General features: G+C 38.6%; 1 protein-coding gene across 9 annotated transcripts in view; it reads right to left on the bottom strand.

Moving 5' to 3' along the window:
- The window catches only part of gro (TLE family member transcriptional corepressor groucho), a 79,339-nt gene that overhangs the window by 23,052 nt on the left and 40,057 nt on the right, over nt 1-16,230 (bottom strand). For 6 of the 9 annotated variants that reach the window (XM_087411437.1, XM_087411436.1, XM_087411438.1 and 3 more), the window contains exons 5-9: nt 16,180-16,224; nt 6,945-7,007; nt 6,779-6,853; nt 6,561-6,593; nt 5,363-5,725 (exon numbers count right to left, since the gene is read on the bottom strand). In XM_087411437.1, coding sequence (XP_087267563.1) covers nt 5,363-5,725; nt 6,561-6,593; nt 6,779-6,853; nt 6,945-7,007; nt 16,180-16,224 — 579 coding nt within the window. Of the gene's footprint in view, nt 1-5,362; nt 5,726-6,560; nt 6,594-6,778; nt 6,867-6,944; nt 7,008-16,179; nt 16,225-16,230 lie in introns of those variants that run through there. The other 3 variants (XM_087411439.1, XM_087411441.1, XM_087411443.1) reach the window with 2 other exon arrangements.

The following is a 16,230-nucleotide window of genomic DNA, read 5'->3' as shown; positions in this document are numbered from 1 at the left end:
CGTGGTCAGATGAAAAATTCAACCACCCACCCATCCCAACCCGTCCCAACTCTTCCTCCACCTTCTCCTCCGCGCGCTATCTCCACCTCCTATGCTTTCCGCTGTCTTTCTCGCTTTCTCGCTATCGTATCGTTTCATTCTCTTTCCCGCCGCCTAAATTCCCACCAGACGAATCTACATCTACGCGCGTCCCGATGTCTGCAAGTTTCTACGGATTAGGGCGAGGAGACACACGTTAAACCGGCCGACCTCAACCACCGTCTTCGTAAACACCCAGCATCGATTCCGCTTCGAATTCAACTACTCCCATTCATTAGCGCATCTAATGCCGTGAGAATTTCGATTAATCCTGTGAAATCCGTGGATGCTTGCGCATTCAGTGTAAACAAATGCGATTTTTTTTTTTCGAACAACACTAAAATAACATTTCGGTACCTTGCTCGTAGAATATCGAAACGAAAAACTGAACGAAAAAAATTCGACTTTGAGGAGCCGATAATTCTTACTTAACAGATAACTAACAGATAACTAGGGCACGTTTCTAAAAAGATTTCCGAGTTACCCGGAATTACTAGGTCGAACGAATTTTAATTGAACGATTAATTAGGTACTTCTAGCACCTTCTAGCTGAAGTTACTTTTCATCATGCAGCAGCACGTGTCTCTCTCGCGAAAATTTCACCATTTAACACGTTTGAGATTTTCCGTCTTCAATTTCATTTCGACCGCTATGAAAAATGCACTTTGCCATCCGACACGCTTTTGAAACGTTATTTCACAACGAGCACTATGCTCCGTCGCATTACCGAGACCGCCGCGGGCGCGCGAGGTAGATCCCAGGATTTTATCGGGAATCTTTTTTGCCTCTCCTCTGCTTCACAATGTAGTAGCGCCGTAGTAGTGACAACCGGCCGGGATGACGATTACGAGAAAATGAGGTCACAGTCAGACATTCAGACACAATCTCTCCATTTACGCAGTAGGAGTAATTATATCAAATAAAGCAGTAATCGAGAACTGGATACACTATTCTCCAAATGTTGCCACAAAGGCATCAAATAGATCCTTTTTCTCACCATAATAGATATCGAATAGATAAAAAAACTATGCACAAATAACATACGTATATATTTCCACTTAATACTGTAAATAGTGTAAATCCAAGTGTGTAAAAAGTGATCTCAATATGTGTATGTGATTAGTTTATACTGCAGTATAATAAGTTATTTTTACGCGGGAAACTAATCACACACATACATTGAAGCCATTTTTTTATACACTTGAATTTGAATTTAAAATTAATCGTTGATTTGAATCTTTAAATAGATGTGTGTGCTCAGAACAGCCTAAACAAAATTTTATAATATATTTTTTAATAGCACGTATAAAGTTGAATTTACATTATTTATATTCTTATGAAATGATAAAACGTAATGAATAATGTTTTTTTGTTTTCCTGTTTCCAGAACAAGATTAGCAAGATAATTATGCGTGGAATATTGTCACCTGCCAATTTAAAGGTTAAAGTTAAATAAACTTAAGAAAACATCGTAAAATAATCATTGAAAGTTTTCGATCTGCAAGACTGTATTTTCGATTCGACATGTGTAAGACAAAATAAACCCCTTTCCCGCGATATAGCGATTTCATGTGGGGAACCGGCAGCAGCTTTCGTCGCGACGGAAACAGGGCATACGGTTGCTCCTTTGATTAATGCTTCCTCGGGGATGAAGCGAAGGGGTTAGAGAGATAGTGGTAGTGGTATCCTGAGCTACGACTAATCCTCTCTCGGCGTGCACATGTAGGTACGAAGCTCGACGGCAGTCCTAAGAACCTAAGCGTGGACACGAACGAAAACTCATTTCCGGATGCGTCCCCCTTCTCTTTCCTCCCACCCCTTCTCTCTCTCGCTCTCTCTCTCTCTTTTCGTCTTCGTCGGTCTTCTCGTGAATTATATGCATACGACTGGATACGATGTTGCATTCGCATTCTTGATCATGTTACTCTGTACTAGAGAGATGTATTCGTGATTTTAAGGAGATGTGACGGATTTCAAAGTATACATAAAAAGTGAGGATTTCAATATATATATAAAGCATTTATTATAATTTTCTCTGATAATATAAAAAAATTAAAAAATTCGTAAGTAAATAAGTAAAAAGATGAATTATGAGAATATCAATCGCGAAAAAAATCGATTGACAGCGCCGTCGTAAAAATATTTTATTTTGACATCTAAATCTTGTTGGAATATTGATGATAAATATTTTTGTAATTCCATATTATGATGATTAAAAAACGGAATGTACATAGAAGTCTTCATATTTTGACAATTACATTATCTAACAATTATAAATTGTTAAGTAATAATATAATGTTGTAACATTTTGTAACATCATTACATTGTAATAACAATTTTGTAATTTCATTAAAATTGCTTTCTACTTATCATGACTTTAAGTTAACTCACGGCTGCGGGGAAATGCAGCTGATGACCGGATCTGTCCAGTGCCTCAACTTCAAACAAACTTCTCAGCACTCTTGGGACCGAAGGGATTGCTCGTGTAAACGACGCATCGTTAGTACATCCAAAAAGAACGAAGGATAATACGAAAGCATGGTTGGAAGGGAACGCAGAGAAAGCTGGAGGCAAGATGCTCTAGTCGCCCACGTTTCCTTGATTTTCACCCAGTAGCTTGGTCGCGACAATTGGCCGCGACAACTACACGGTTGTCCGAGAAGTAATTTTAACAGTGGTGGTCTGAGGTCATCAGAACGTGGCGAAGAACCATTGGGAAATACGTTCCTCGATAGTTGAAAGGGCAAATGGACGAAGAAAATAGTTTATAGTTTTGCTCCGTATTATATCCTTTATCTTTCTTCAATTTAAGATTGTGTTCAAAAATATTGCTTAATAAGATCATTTATTATATATTATTAGTGTATTTGTTTCGTGGATAATTTACTTTCTCCTTCCACCCGCATCTAGAGGGATGAGTCATGCAATACGAGGACGGTAACTTCATAAGAAATCAGGCATCATTAAATCGTTTAGTTTTTTCCCCTTGCCACTTTTTCCTGTTATCAACCATGAAGGAGGTATAACTCGTTCGAATTACGCGATTCATCCTGTATAATAGATCACGTTTCTCAACGATTTTATGATATCTTTTAAATAAATAATATAAATTATATAATTAATAATAAATAATATTAATTAATGTAAATCAACGAATACAGTCGCGTGAGAAAGAAAAAGAATATTGATGGTATCAACATGGCCGGCTAATAAATTCGCGTAGAAACGCTATAATCGGTGTAAAAAAAAAAAAAATATGAAAGAAGAGAATAACAGAACCGGAAAAAAGTAAAACAAGATAAAAAGAGATGGTAAGAGAGGGTAAGTGAGGCAGCCGAAGGAAGTAAGGGAGCAGCTGAGAAAAATAATCCAATTTAGTTAGTGCGCGCACGACGAGCCAGCTAACTGTTCGCCTGTTTTCACGGTTTTTAATTATACACCCGCCCCTTTTCCGTCGGCGCCCCCTTCTGCCCTAAAGTCCGCGTTCGTGCCTCTGGAGAGGAGCTCGCGCACTTTTTTTGTCGTTGTGATTCAGGACAGAGAAACACACTTTCATGGAACTTCACTTCAGAATAGACGTTAAGCAAAATAGACGATCGCCCGACTTAACAGACGGAAGAACTCTCGCGGGTTATACAGTACAGGTTCTTGACCGGCCAGGAAGTCCGGGTCCTTTTTTCCGCCTTTGCGGCGAACGAGGGTAATCCGATTTCGATGGAAACTTCCGCGACGCATGATTGCATTTGGGACGCTCGCTCCTGCTGAAGAGAGGCCGACATAGACGGCACGCGAGACTATCGAGCATACTTTCCATCCTCTCCTCTTTCTCTCCCTCCTTTTTTTTTTTACAGCGAATTCGACGGTTAAGTGGAAGTTAGCATCGACGCTCTCCTATCCTTTATCGCGCGGCTCGAACTCGATTCTAACTCAGCCCTTTTATTACTCTTACGTTTACTTTCCAGCGATATAACGCGCGCGCTCTCTTTATTCTACCACCCTTTGCTCTTCTCCCTCGCTCCTGATTGCCGAGAGTGTCGGCCGTTTTATCGGCTTTCGACGTCGCTGCAATTAGTATTTTAATTCTCAGCTAAACGCGCCCTCCGCCGTAACGCGCAACTTTTTCGACGCCGAGTCTCTCTCTATAGTTAAGTGTGCACTGACCAACGAATAATATTCAATGCAACAGCACGCACCTGCGTTACCGATGCGTTGACTTTTTCTTCTACTTTCAACAGCTGAAGAAGTACAGTCTCAAACGGAAAAGTCGATTTTCGTGAAATTACAGAGCGCTCTGCTTCCAACAATTTATAACTTTACAACTCATTTTAATCTTCCAAAGCTGACAAAATCTGTAACACAGTTACTGACGCTAGTCCGTAAGACTCATTTAATTTAAATTAATATTAATTAAAAAGCACTAAGTAATTTCAAGGAATCAAGATGACATAATTCGTGTAAAAAAGGAAATGAATATTAAGTATCACATATACAGAATGTCCCGAAATTCGCGAATCGAAATATCAACAATAAGATTGTTTTCGAGAAGGTTAAGGTAAACGAGTTATTTGTAAATTTTTATTTTAAGCAATAATTTGTAAAATAATAAAGGTTTAAATATAATTAATTACGGATTAATTACGTTTAGACGGATTTCATTTTAATATTAAAATGCGCGTTTACTAATACTGCGATTCATGGATAAGTAGTCGTCTAAAAGTAATTTCTATAATTGGTTATATTTAAATCCTTATCTGAAAAATTATTACTTGAAATAAAAATGCGCACATAACATTTTTAATCAATTTTTCGAAAACTTTCCAATTGTGATATGTTGTGATTCGTGGATTTCGGAACACCCTGTATATTTCGAATACTATAGTTCTCCAAATGACATTTTAAAAACGGTCAGAGGATGTTCTACGTCCTAAGGATGTTCCTAGAACATTCCTTTGAAAACTATTACGTAGGACATTAATTTATACATAAAGAAAATTAAATTGTTTGACATATTTTACAAAGAGATTTATAATTGAATCGGCTCAATAAACATACCATCAGCTCCGGAGGATTAAATAAAAATCCGATTACTAATTTACAAAATATAAAATAGAATTTTAAATTAAACAGATCCGATAGATCAAATGGTAAGAACGGAACGTAAAACATCGATCGTCCGATCGAACTGCCGATCGATTCGAGCAAATCGGGGCAAATCGTCGCGACGCCGCGCCGCCGCGCGAGAAAGTGGCGGTAGGATGGTGTCAATGCCAGTAATGGTACTCACATGTCCTAGCTTCTCCTCCTTCCGCCTCTTTGGGTCGCTCTCGAGGTCGGGTGTGCGGCTGCGAAATTTCTCAGGTGGAGAGACCGAGCGATGGCCGAGCCTCTCGTCCGGCAAAGCGATCGGCTTACGATCCTCGGGTGTCTCCGCGGCCGCGCGATGCTGTTGTAGATCGGCGGGTTTCAGCAGCGCTTGCGCCTGTGCCTGGACCGCAGCCGCGGCCGCGGGATGCGGCGGCGGCGCCAAATGCGGCGGCACACCCGCGGCTGCGGCCGCCGCGGCCGCACCTGCGAAGCCCAGCAGACCGCCCGGCGGAAGACCGCCGACCACCGCTCCGTGAGGCAGTTGCTGCGCATGGATCTGTTGCTGCGATATCGAGATAAAAAGCATTTGTAATGGGATGCCTCTCACTTCTTTTCTTTCCCGGTTCCTTTTTCTTCGTTTCCATCGAGCGCGCTTTATATATTTAGCGACTTTATTCCTAATTCATTTTTCATCGTGAGAGTCACCAGTAAGCGGCGCTATAACACCAATCGACACTATCCAATATTTCAGACGAATATTTAGAAAGGTACATTATCAATAGGGTAAACAAAGAGTGTTAAAAATTTTTGCGCTCTTTTACTATCACAATGTAATGTCCTGTTAAATTTATGTCATACCCAATTTGAGTTATTTTTAATCATTTCTGGACGAAATCGCCATTGCTTCTATTCATTGTGTCGTAATTTAACTAAAACAAAAGAGTCAAGAAATGCAGTAAATTTGATTAAATTTAATTAAATTTATTATTTACCATATGTTAATACGCAGATGTTGTTTGAAATTAAGCAATTCAACCACAGAAATTAATTTGATTTATATTTTGACATATATGAAAGTTCTAAAAACAATGAAATATTATTTAACTCGAGAGATTGGGTTACCGTTGCTCCTTTAATATCTAACAGCTGTGTATAATCTCTAATTAGATTCTCGTAAAATTAATCACGTAATCCGTGCAATCAACGTATTAAATTGTTCTCCTTATTCTTAACAACGAAAATAATTTTTCATGACATTTTCATCAGCCAAATGTCATAACACGTTACTTTAAGATGAATCTCATTATAAAATGATTCCAAATTATCGTCCAATAAATAACAGAAATATAAACTTAAACCATGTGTTTTATGCATTAAATGTGATATAAAATGCTCACCAGTAGCTGTTGAAGACCTTGCTGCTGTTGCTGCTGCAAGAATGAAAAAAAACCCCGTGTCAAGTTGCACTCAAATAACAATTATTCAATCGTAAGATTAAATTCACCGATATAGGCCGTGAACTATTTAGTTATAAAGAATTTTTTCTGGATACATTTTTACGATCTATCTCATTAGAACCGATGACTTAGGAAATTAATGGTGAGCGGCTACTTACCCCGATAATAGCGTTCAGTTCGGACATGGTGACTTGCTTCGCCCTCTCCACGGCATTGGCCACCTGCTGCTGATGCTGCAATGCCATGCTATCATTATCGCGTCGTCGTCACACTCGATTGTGAGATCGCACGGCACGCGTGCCAAACAGAAAGTCAAAGACTCACCTCTTGCGCCAGGAACGGAAGCACTTGCCCGATTATCGCGTTCAACCTCTTCGCGATTTCCGTCTGCAACAGTGATGAGTAAAATACTTGAAAAATGTACCTAAATACAAATACAAATACATGTGCGAAAATGTATTTATATACAGATACAGATATTTTAAAAGTATCTTCAGATACATATATGAGATACTTTTAAATTATATCTTATATTATACAGGATGTCCCAAAATAATCGCTAATATAAATCGCCAAATATTTCATGGGCAGATAGAGCAGACTAAACTGTGAGTCGAAAAAGTTCTCTACCATTTTGCAATTTTCGCAATAGTTAACAAGATTAATTACTAAAAATTGTCGAAAATTGGTCTTCAATAATTTTTTACTCAAACACTATCAACTTTACAAAAATTGCAAGAGATAAAAATTGTTTATTTTCTTCTCATAGAAGAAATCTCTAGGAATTTTTTCAGTATTTTTTATCAACTTTTTAGTACTGCATTTTCTTATTTTTATCAACATAAGAAAGTATAGTATTAAAAAATTTTTAGAGAAGAAAATAAACAATTTTTGTCTCTTGCAATTTTTTTGCAATTTTAGTAATATTTAAGAAACGTACTAAATAAATTATTTATTAATCACTTTTGGTTTTATTGTTTTGAAGACATTAAATCATAATATAATAATAATAAAGTAACTATAAAGATCCTTGTATATAAAGATCACATGCTGTTTTTTTGTAAACAAAAATTGTTTTGACACTAATAATTTTTACATTGTAATTATAACATATGATACGGCAAACGAAAATGAAATTGCAAAAACTTGTCATTATACCCTCTAAAATCTTTCGAGTGAAATCTAACTCTAAAGAATAAAATCTCACTCTTAAAAATTGACAATTGAGCCACTTTTTTTCAACACTGACTCAATTGTTATTTTTTAGAATTAAATTTCACTTCAAAGATTTTTGATCGTAAAATGATTTACGATTAAACTTTCCAGATATTTTATTCCTTATTAGTTTTACAGACCAAACTTATATTTCAGGCCATAATCAGGAATGACGTTATCACACATATGATAGAATTATGTCTTTGCTAAATGTACCTGAAAATCAGTTCAGATATTGTGTTTTTGTATCTAGCTACACATACAAATACTCAAATTTAAATGTATTTCAGACACAAGTTAGATACACAAAATGTATTCTATATACATGTATCTAGATGCATACTACCCAACACTGGTCTGCAAACACACGACAAATAATCGAATCAAATGTGTTTTCAAATAACAGCTAACTATTCGGGTAATTTCTCTTAGCGGTCAAAAATAAAATAAAACGCGAATAAAGAATATCGCGATTTTCAAAAGGAAATAAAATGCACTTTAATTTTATTGACTGTTGCTTCCAAAGAGAATAATTCCTAGATGACAGATGCATAATTTCTTTTGATACGCGCCGTAAATGCGCGCTTTTATAAAACATTCCGTCATATTTCCATTTTCGAAAATTAAAGAATAGCACATGTCGTTTTCAAAATGACTGATCCATTTGTAAATTTGAAGGACTGAATTCTATAACACAGGATACGTGCGGATTTCGCGTAAAAGATGGCAATTTGAAAAGGACAATTTTTGTGTGATCGAATGAATAAAACTACGAATTTGGAAGAAACATTTTGAAAAATTCGACATTCGGCTGTGAAATGTTTCAAAAATTTTTTTATGCTCTTTCGAAAAATATGTTGAAGTTTATTCTGTGAAAGTTCAAAGAAATATTCATGTTTGGCTAAGATATGACGAGTCGAACACAAAAATGCAATGCTTGAAAATTTTCCTTTTACAAGTTACTTTTTCCGTTTATGACTTGAAGATAAAAAAGTTATAAATTTGGTTTAAGCACAAGAAAAATGCGCTATAAAATTCTCAAGAATCAATCGTCCAAATCGAAATTGGAAATCGATGTCCAAAATTAATCCGGCGGACAATAAGAACTTAGTCCGCGAAATCCACGTCTATCCTGTTATAGAATCTAGCCCCTCAATTGTACGAGTAACACCGAAAATTTACTCGAAATTTAATGTCGCGTGCACAGGTTTAACGTTACACAGTTATGTTTTGAATAATTCGAGACTTAATTGAGAAATCGAGGCCGGTTGTATAGGGGGTGCGCGATACGAATTGTGTATATAACGTACAGGACATACGTGTCACGGCATTGTGGGGCTACATCGCGGTAATCACATGTCGCATGACGAGTGCTCGACGAACATACATGCACAGCTCGTCGGTTCACCCTCGTACCTCGGGGTGGCTACTCATTAATGTGCGTCGATCGAATCGGATCGCGATTAAGCTCACGATCGCCACGTGACTTTCACATAACCACAACATGAAAGAAATATTTGTATTTTGTCGCCTATTTATCACCTCTGATTGCACGATGGTAATCGCAAATCAATTTCTGTATTTCTTAAATAATTTAACTCTTAGTACTCACGGTTAGGTCATTCGTTGTTCTGCGCATTTCTTTTCTTCAAAAAACTAGAAGCAGTAATTACCCAGACAACACAAAGTCCAAAATTGAGACGTAAGACATCTTTTAGATGCCAAAAATATTTCATGTCTCGATTTTGGATACTTTGTGTTGTTTAAGTAATTATAACATTTACATAGAATTTTTTTTTAAATATACAACTTTATAAATACTTTCTAAAGATGAGGTAAATCCGAGACATGAATGATCCATCGTACTAAAAGTGTACTAAAATCCTTAGTACACACGACAATATATTCCGATTCTTTACTATAGTTAGTTCTATTACACAATGAATTGCGAATTAATTTGTCTCGGATCAATTTTCATTATTCAGAGAAAAGGTTGCTTCGATTTAAAGAAATATTTCTTTGCTATACGGTTAAAGAAAAAAATTTCTTTGATTTAAACATTACTTTAAACATTAAATAAAATTTGATTTAAAAAAATAACGTTTAAATCAAAGAAATTTTTTCACAGATCAAAGAAATGTTTTCTTTAATCGTAGGTATAGCAAAGAAACATTTCTTTAAATCGAAGCAACCTTTTCTCAGAGTGCACTTTTATAAGTATATGAAAGTTATTAAGTGATTCTTACGTACACTTTAATATCTTTAGAGGGTAGTTATAAATTTGTGTATTTAAAAAAAGAAAAGACAAAGACCATTATTATTTAGCCAAATACTAGTATTTCAATGAGGAGACCAAATGACCCGATTGTGTGAATTAAGGGTTAATCGGAAATCACTGTAATTATATATTTTTTTAATCGACTAAATTATTTCATTCAATCTCAACGACTCGTGAAGGTGAATTGGCGAGGGTAAAATCGTACGTTATAAGTATTTAGTAGTGGGTTTGTATCGATAGAAATGCCGCGCCAATATCGCTCCAGCGATATTTTCACGTCAGAGGAGCCGGTCGCGTAGATCTAAAAGTTGAGAGACCGAAAAAAATGTCATCGCCCCCACGGGGGAATAGAAAGATGGAAAACTGCCGCGTCCACGTCAGTTCGATTTCGCTCTGTTCGACAGTAGGTGGCAAAGGGGACGGGAGGGAGCGAAACCGGGGATGGTTAGGTGGGTGTAGAAGAAGGGCGGGCGACGAAAAAAGGTTCGACGAAAAAATGGACAGAGGATGCGAGGGATAGTGTCGGGGATTGCGGGAGGTGGTCGGAGGCGGCGGTTGGGAGACGAGGAGAATTTGCAGGACGCGGGCGACGCGGAGCGAGTGTTGTCCGGCACGAAAAAATGGTTATTCCTTCTCGAATGTGCCCGATGCACATGCACGTTTTCCCGCAAAACGGATGGCCGAGGTGCAGGCTGGACAACGGGACGGGGGGGAGGGGGAGGGGGAAGGGGGAAGGGGCAAGGGGGCAGCAGGGAGAACGAAGTGAGTTGACGGGGCGGGATGGGGAGGAAGGGGATAGAGATGACCGAATGGGGGGTGGAGGAAAACGTGGCGGATGTGGAGGTAGATCAGGAGGAGGAGAAAGAGGTGGAGGTAACATTGAGATTAGCAACGGGTAAAAAATCGATGTCATCGCCCCCAGCCCTCGCGCTCTCTCCGCTCTCTCGCTCGACTCAACCCTCTGCTACCTCCACAGGGCAAAATAAAAGAACTCGAATACACGACCCCTAGGAGGGTGTATGCGCGCGCGGCATAGGTGTTCGTGCGAGCAAGCGCAAGCGAGTGCGAGTGCGATTGCGAGTGCGAGTGTGTATACGCGCGTTCTCTCTCTCTCTCTCTCTCTCTCTCTCATCCGCTCGCGCGTTCGCACGCTAACACGTGTGTACGAACGAGAGAACCCTGGAAAAGCGACCCCCGACCGCCGAAAGAGAACCCGTGGAGACGGAGCGAGAGGGGTCGCGCGCACCAAAAGAGAGACGGAGTAAGAGAATTAAAAAAAAAGGATAAAGAACGAAGGTGAGAGGGAGAGATGACCAGAGAGAGCAGAAGACAGAAAGCCCGGATAGATAGACGTATATATGCATGAAGGCAGGAAGAACTGGAAAGGCAGGGTGAGTTATACGCAATTGGTCAGCCTGCACATTTTTTATCGGACGCCGAGCGAACCCGCGATGGGGAAATGGTAGTTACTCTTGTATTGACGAACAACGCCAACAACGCCGCGGCAATATTCTTCCAAAGAGATGCGCGCTTTTTCGAGAGAGAACACCGTCTTCAATTCGATATTTCCGCTCGAAGGATTCCTATCTTAGAGACGATGTGATTCGTAATAACTTTTGAGCGCGGCTTGATTCTCTTCTAGGATAACGCAAAAGTTATTGCCGTCTGATTTTTTTGTGCTCGGATACAATTTTAATACAGAACAGTTGATAAAAATCAAAGAATATCTGATAGCTTTAATTGGTATTACGAATAAATCAAAATAAAAATTTTTCTTCTCTTTTCTTAAGTCTGGTTTCACGATTCGCGGTCAATTCTTTAACCGAAAGGTTCAGCTTACTCCCTCGTCTCTTTGACAAAGAGTAAGTTGAACCTCGGTTAAAGAGTTAACCGCGAATTGTGAAACCGGGGCCTTATAATCTCTTGCGACAAGTTTTTAATTAAAGGCTCCCGCGCAGCTTGATGCGAACTAATGATGTGATATTAAAATATCAAAACGAATGCAACTAATTTGTTACCTCCACTTCCTTGGGATTTCGTGGTTAATTCTAATTTTCTCGGCTATCCCAAGACTCGGTAATGACCCATTTCGTGATCGCGTGCGCGTAATGTATCCGCGACATATTACCGTGGATCGCGGCTTAATCGAGCGGGGCAACGAGCAGGCGGTCGTCGCATCGAAGGACGTCCCTTTCAATTAAGCGATAAGCGTTATCGGACAGATATACCGGCAGTCGAATGTATGTACGTATGTACGTACGACTCGATAGGATGAATAGGGCGAGAACGTAACGCGCGACCAGTCGCGTTGCGATGAGTTTTTAGCTCTTCTGTCTCGTCCTCGCCGTCGCTCTGATTCGCCCAGTTTATTCCACCCTTTCTCTTTCGCGCTTTTCTTTTGCGTAGTCGCGGCCGCTTTTTGCGAGCCGCCCATTTTTCTCTATCGCTGCAAATCTCGTTTTCCGGAGAAACTCGTATACGATGAAATTCGATGGAACGCAAGAATCCAATAGGACGACTGATAAAAAAACTTTATCACATATTAACGAACGATATCGTATTAATTCGAAAATTTGAAAAGGTATAATTTTTGATTATAAATATTTTCTACTTTTAAGTGATTCATAAATCTTTCCAAGTCACTCTTTCACGGCAACGAAGAATTTACTTTGATTTTTACTATTTAACATCATGTTGTACATCGGCATCAACTGAAAGTTTAAATTACAGACTGTGAAACTCCTCCGGAGAACAATATGTTCAAAATGCGAACATAAGACGTTCTGAAGACGTCATTAAGATGTCTTTCAGACATCATATAATAAAGATGTCTTTGAGACTTACGTGGATCCGATGTACCTTGATTTTCGTTATTAGTGCTTTTAATGTATCTAAATTTTTTTTTGCGTGTCGTTACGTATTAATTTATTGCATTAATTTATAGCTGAAGATGGCTAAATAAATCTTGTATATTATATTTAAGATGTTGACGTGACGGTTGAACTTTGACAGGATTGTTATTTTATTGATGTGACACATCACTATATACTACTATATCAATGTTCACAATTTGTCGTACACTAAAATATTTTTATTTAGATTTGTAAACTTAATTCAACAAATTTATATTAATTTCTTTATTTTATATCTAGCTCTGCCTTTATTTCGATTATTACATAACCTGCATAACTTTTCCACGAAGTAAATATTTTAATATATTGATAACATTTGTTGAGGTGAATAAAGAAATTTGTAATTGTTTCTTATTAATCTTGATTGTTTACCTGCTTTAGAGATAAAATATATCAGAGCTAGATATATGATGAGATATTACTTTAATTACGTGGCAAAAAAAATTTAATTTTATGAAGCTATAATATGAAATAATTAGTAATTAACAAAAATGATATTTTTGTTCAAGACGACGCTGGCATCTCCTTAATAATAAATTTTAGTAACTTGATACCTTTCGTCATTTTATTCTTACATATATTATTTAATACATTTTTAAATTAAATTTTTAGCGATTTTTCTACTAAATTTTTCCAAGATTCTTCATAATAAACGATATTCATGTAGAGTGACGTCGATGACGAGAAACTTCGAAAGTGTTGCAAAAACTTTATTTCGTCACCGCGAGAGTCAAGAGACGAATATTCCGACGAGCGATCGGTCGCAATCTATATCATGCAATTAAATCGAACACGTGCGCGCGCGCGCGCGCGAGCAAGCCAATGTTCGTGAGTGAGGCTGACCGAAGGGAGAAAACTCAAGACTGCTATTGGGGATGAGGAAACAGATGAAGCGAGAGAAGTAATCGTACCTACAAGAACTGGGACATCGCCAACAAATTCGAGTTAGTCGAGTAGAGAGTGGTAAAGTGGTGGCTGCGGTAGGGTGGGTGAGAGGCAAATGTCGACTTCGAGCTGTGGCAGAAGATACGAGGGTCGCAGATGCGAGGGATGGCTAGCATTCTGGAAGCGACGAGCAGGGAGAGGCTTACGGGATAGAGAGAAGAACACAGGGTGGGCAAAATGCGACGGAAAATCAAAGGCAGAGAACGCGAGAGAGGAAGAGAATGCTGCGCGAGGAACGAAGGAGAGCGAAAAGGGTAAAAACGAAAGGGGTGGTGAAACGGGAAAAAGAGCGAGGCAGAGATACAGAAGGATCTAACCTTGTAGGGGAAGATTGTTTTCATTCGGGGGCTCAAATTGAAAAGGAGCGAGAAAACCGCGACGCGAAAGCCTGCTAAGTGGCGGGGATTGACTAAAGGGAATTTGATTTATTTATTTTTTTTTTTGCCCCGAACAAGGGATTTTGATACTGACATCGCGACGTGCGACATCCCCGAAAGTAATAAACATACATTTTTGAGATGCCCATTACGTTGATAGCAGATGAAGAAACCGAAGAACCAGTGAATAGTAAAGCGTACTTCTAAATGATTATAACAAAATTTCAAAAATTTAATTTTCAAGTTAATTTCTTTCAAGATATCACGCTAACTGATTTTGTACATCGCAAAATCATCTAATATGCTTGGAAGATAGCAATTAATGTGAATAAGCTGGCAAAAGAGATTTAATCGCGCGTTCATGAGCATCGACGCGATATTATCACGGTTAATTAGAGAGCCGCCAAGAACCGATAACTTTTCATTTCTCTTTCAATTAGCATCAGAGAAGCGAGTTCGCTGTGTTACATTATCTCCGCTGCAATTTGTGCAGTCGCGGTGTCCTGACTTGATTTTCCAACGATCTCGAGTGGTCTTACTTTTTATACGATTTTTATTTTAACATCTGGCGTATATTATTATCCGACAAATTTACAAATTGTACTAAACGGGTCTCTCTCAGAAGTTTTATCGCATGACATCGGTGCGATATTATCACGTACAATTAATTAAAGAGCCGATAACTTTTCATACGGGTCTTCAGAAGTTTCATCGTCGTTGAAAGAAAAAAAATGACGTATATCGAAGAATATATTTTTAGATTCCTCAATATATACAATTTAGCAAGCTTACATTAGTCTACGTAAAAGAAGGAATGAAGATTTATTTAATTATTTGATACACTTTCCAAGATAAGCCATTTAATCAAAAACAAAACCCTTAGCTAATTGAATTCGAAATGACACGTAGACGTTTGCAGTCTTCATTATTAATAAATCAAGTTCGATGACCTTATTCTAATTTTAAAAGACAGCCTCTCGTTCCAATCGCGAGATCTGCGAGAACCGTTTAAAATAGCGCCGATTGTTATTTTGTTTTTTTTTTCTTTTCTTTAAAAGACGTTCTGATTTCTCGTGCATTATTCGCCGGAAACAATTCCGCGGTGATTCTAGCGCCGTGTTACGCCCTATAACTACCCGAGCCCGAGAGAGAACGTATCTCCCCCGCGCCTCGGCCCATTAAGCGCCGCCTCGAGGTACGAGGGTGAGAAATGATCGGCCGCTAATGCTAATGAATATCAGCTCGTTGTACCGCTCGTGGGACGGCGGGAGGGTTGTTTGGAGTTCGGAAGCCCCACTTTCGAGCATGACCGCGTAGCGACGAGGGGCTGTACCGTAGCCGCTTTTAAGAAAATTGCTGACAGAGGGGACTGCCCCGCCGCAGTTTCCCCTGATTAGCAGAAATTACACGATTTCCCGGCCTAAACGCGCACCCCTCATTTGCGACCGCGGCCGATTCCGACGATTCACTGACCCCGGGCTCAATTAACGAAGGGCTACTCGGATACTTACAATTAGCATCCGAGTTAAACGTGATCTTGATTAACTTCGCGCTACTTAAAGATTACATTATTCGATCTTACTATTTAATTGTATGTAATGTTTGAAGAATTACATGGGATACATTCTAAGAATTTGAAGAGGGATCACTATCCCTTCTATGTTTTAGCTATCAATTCTCCATGCAATACTAGTTTATTTAGTTTAATTTAATTAATTTTCAATATTATACTGGACGGTAGTACTTCAATATTACTGTTCGTGACCTTAAATCTCTCGGTGGATCAAAAGAATTAATCATTACTTGGACTAAAAAAGGAATGGAAAACTTACCTGTTTGTGCATTTCAACGTTGAGGCCGTATGACATCTCGTAATACTGTAA

Source organism: Acromyrmex echinatior, chromosome 11, assembly GCF_024713525.1.
Source record: "Acromyrmex echinatior isolate Ae372 chromosome 11, ASM2471352v2, whole genome shotgun sequence".
NCBI classification, from domain to species: domain Eukaryota; kingdom Metazoa; phylum Arthropoda; class Insecta; order Hymenoptera; family Formicidae; genus Acromyrmex; species Acromyrmex echinatior.
The sequence above is the reverse complement of the archived record's forward strand: the minus strand, read 5'-3'. Positions and strand labels throughout refer to the sequence as shown.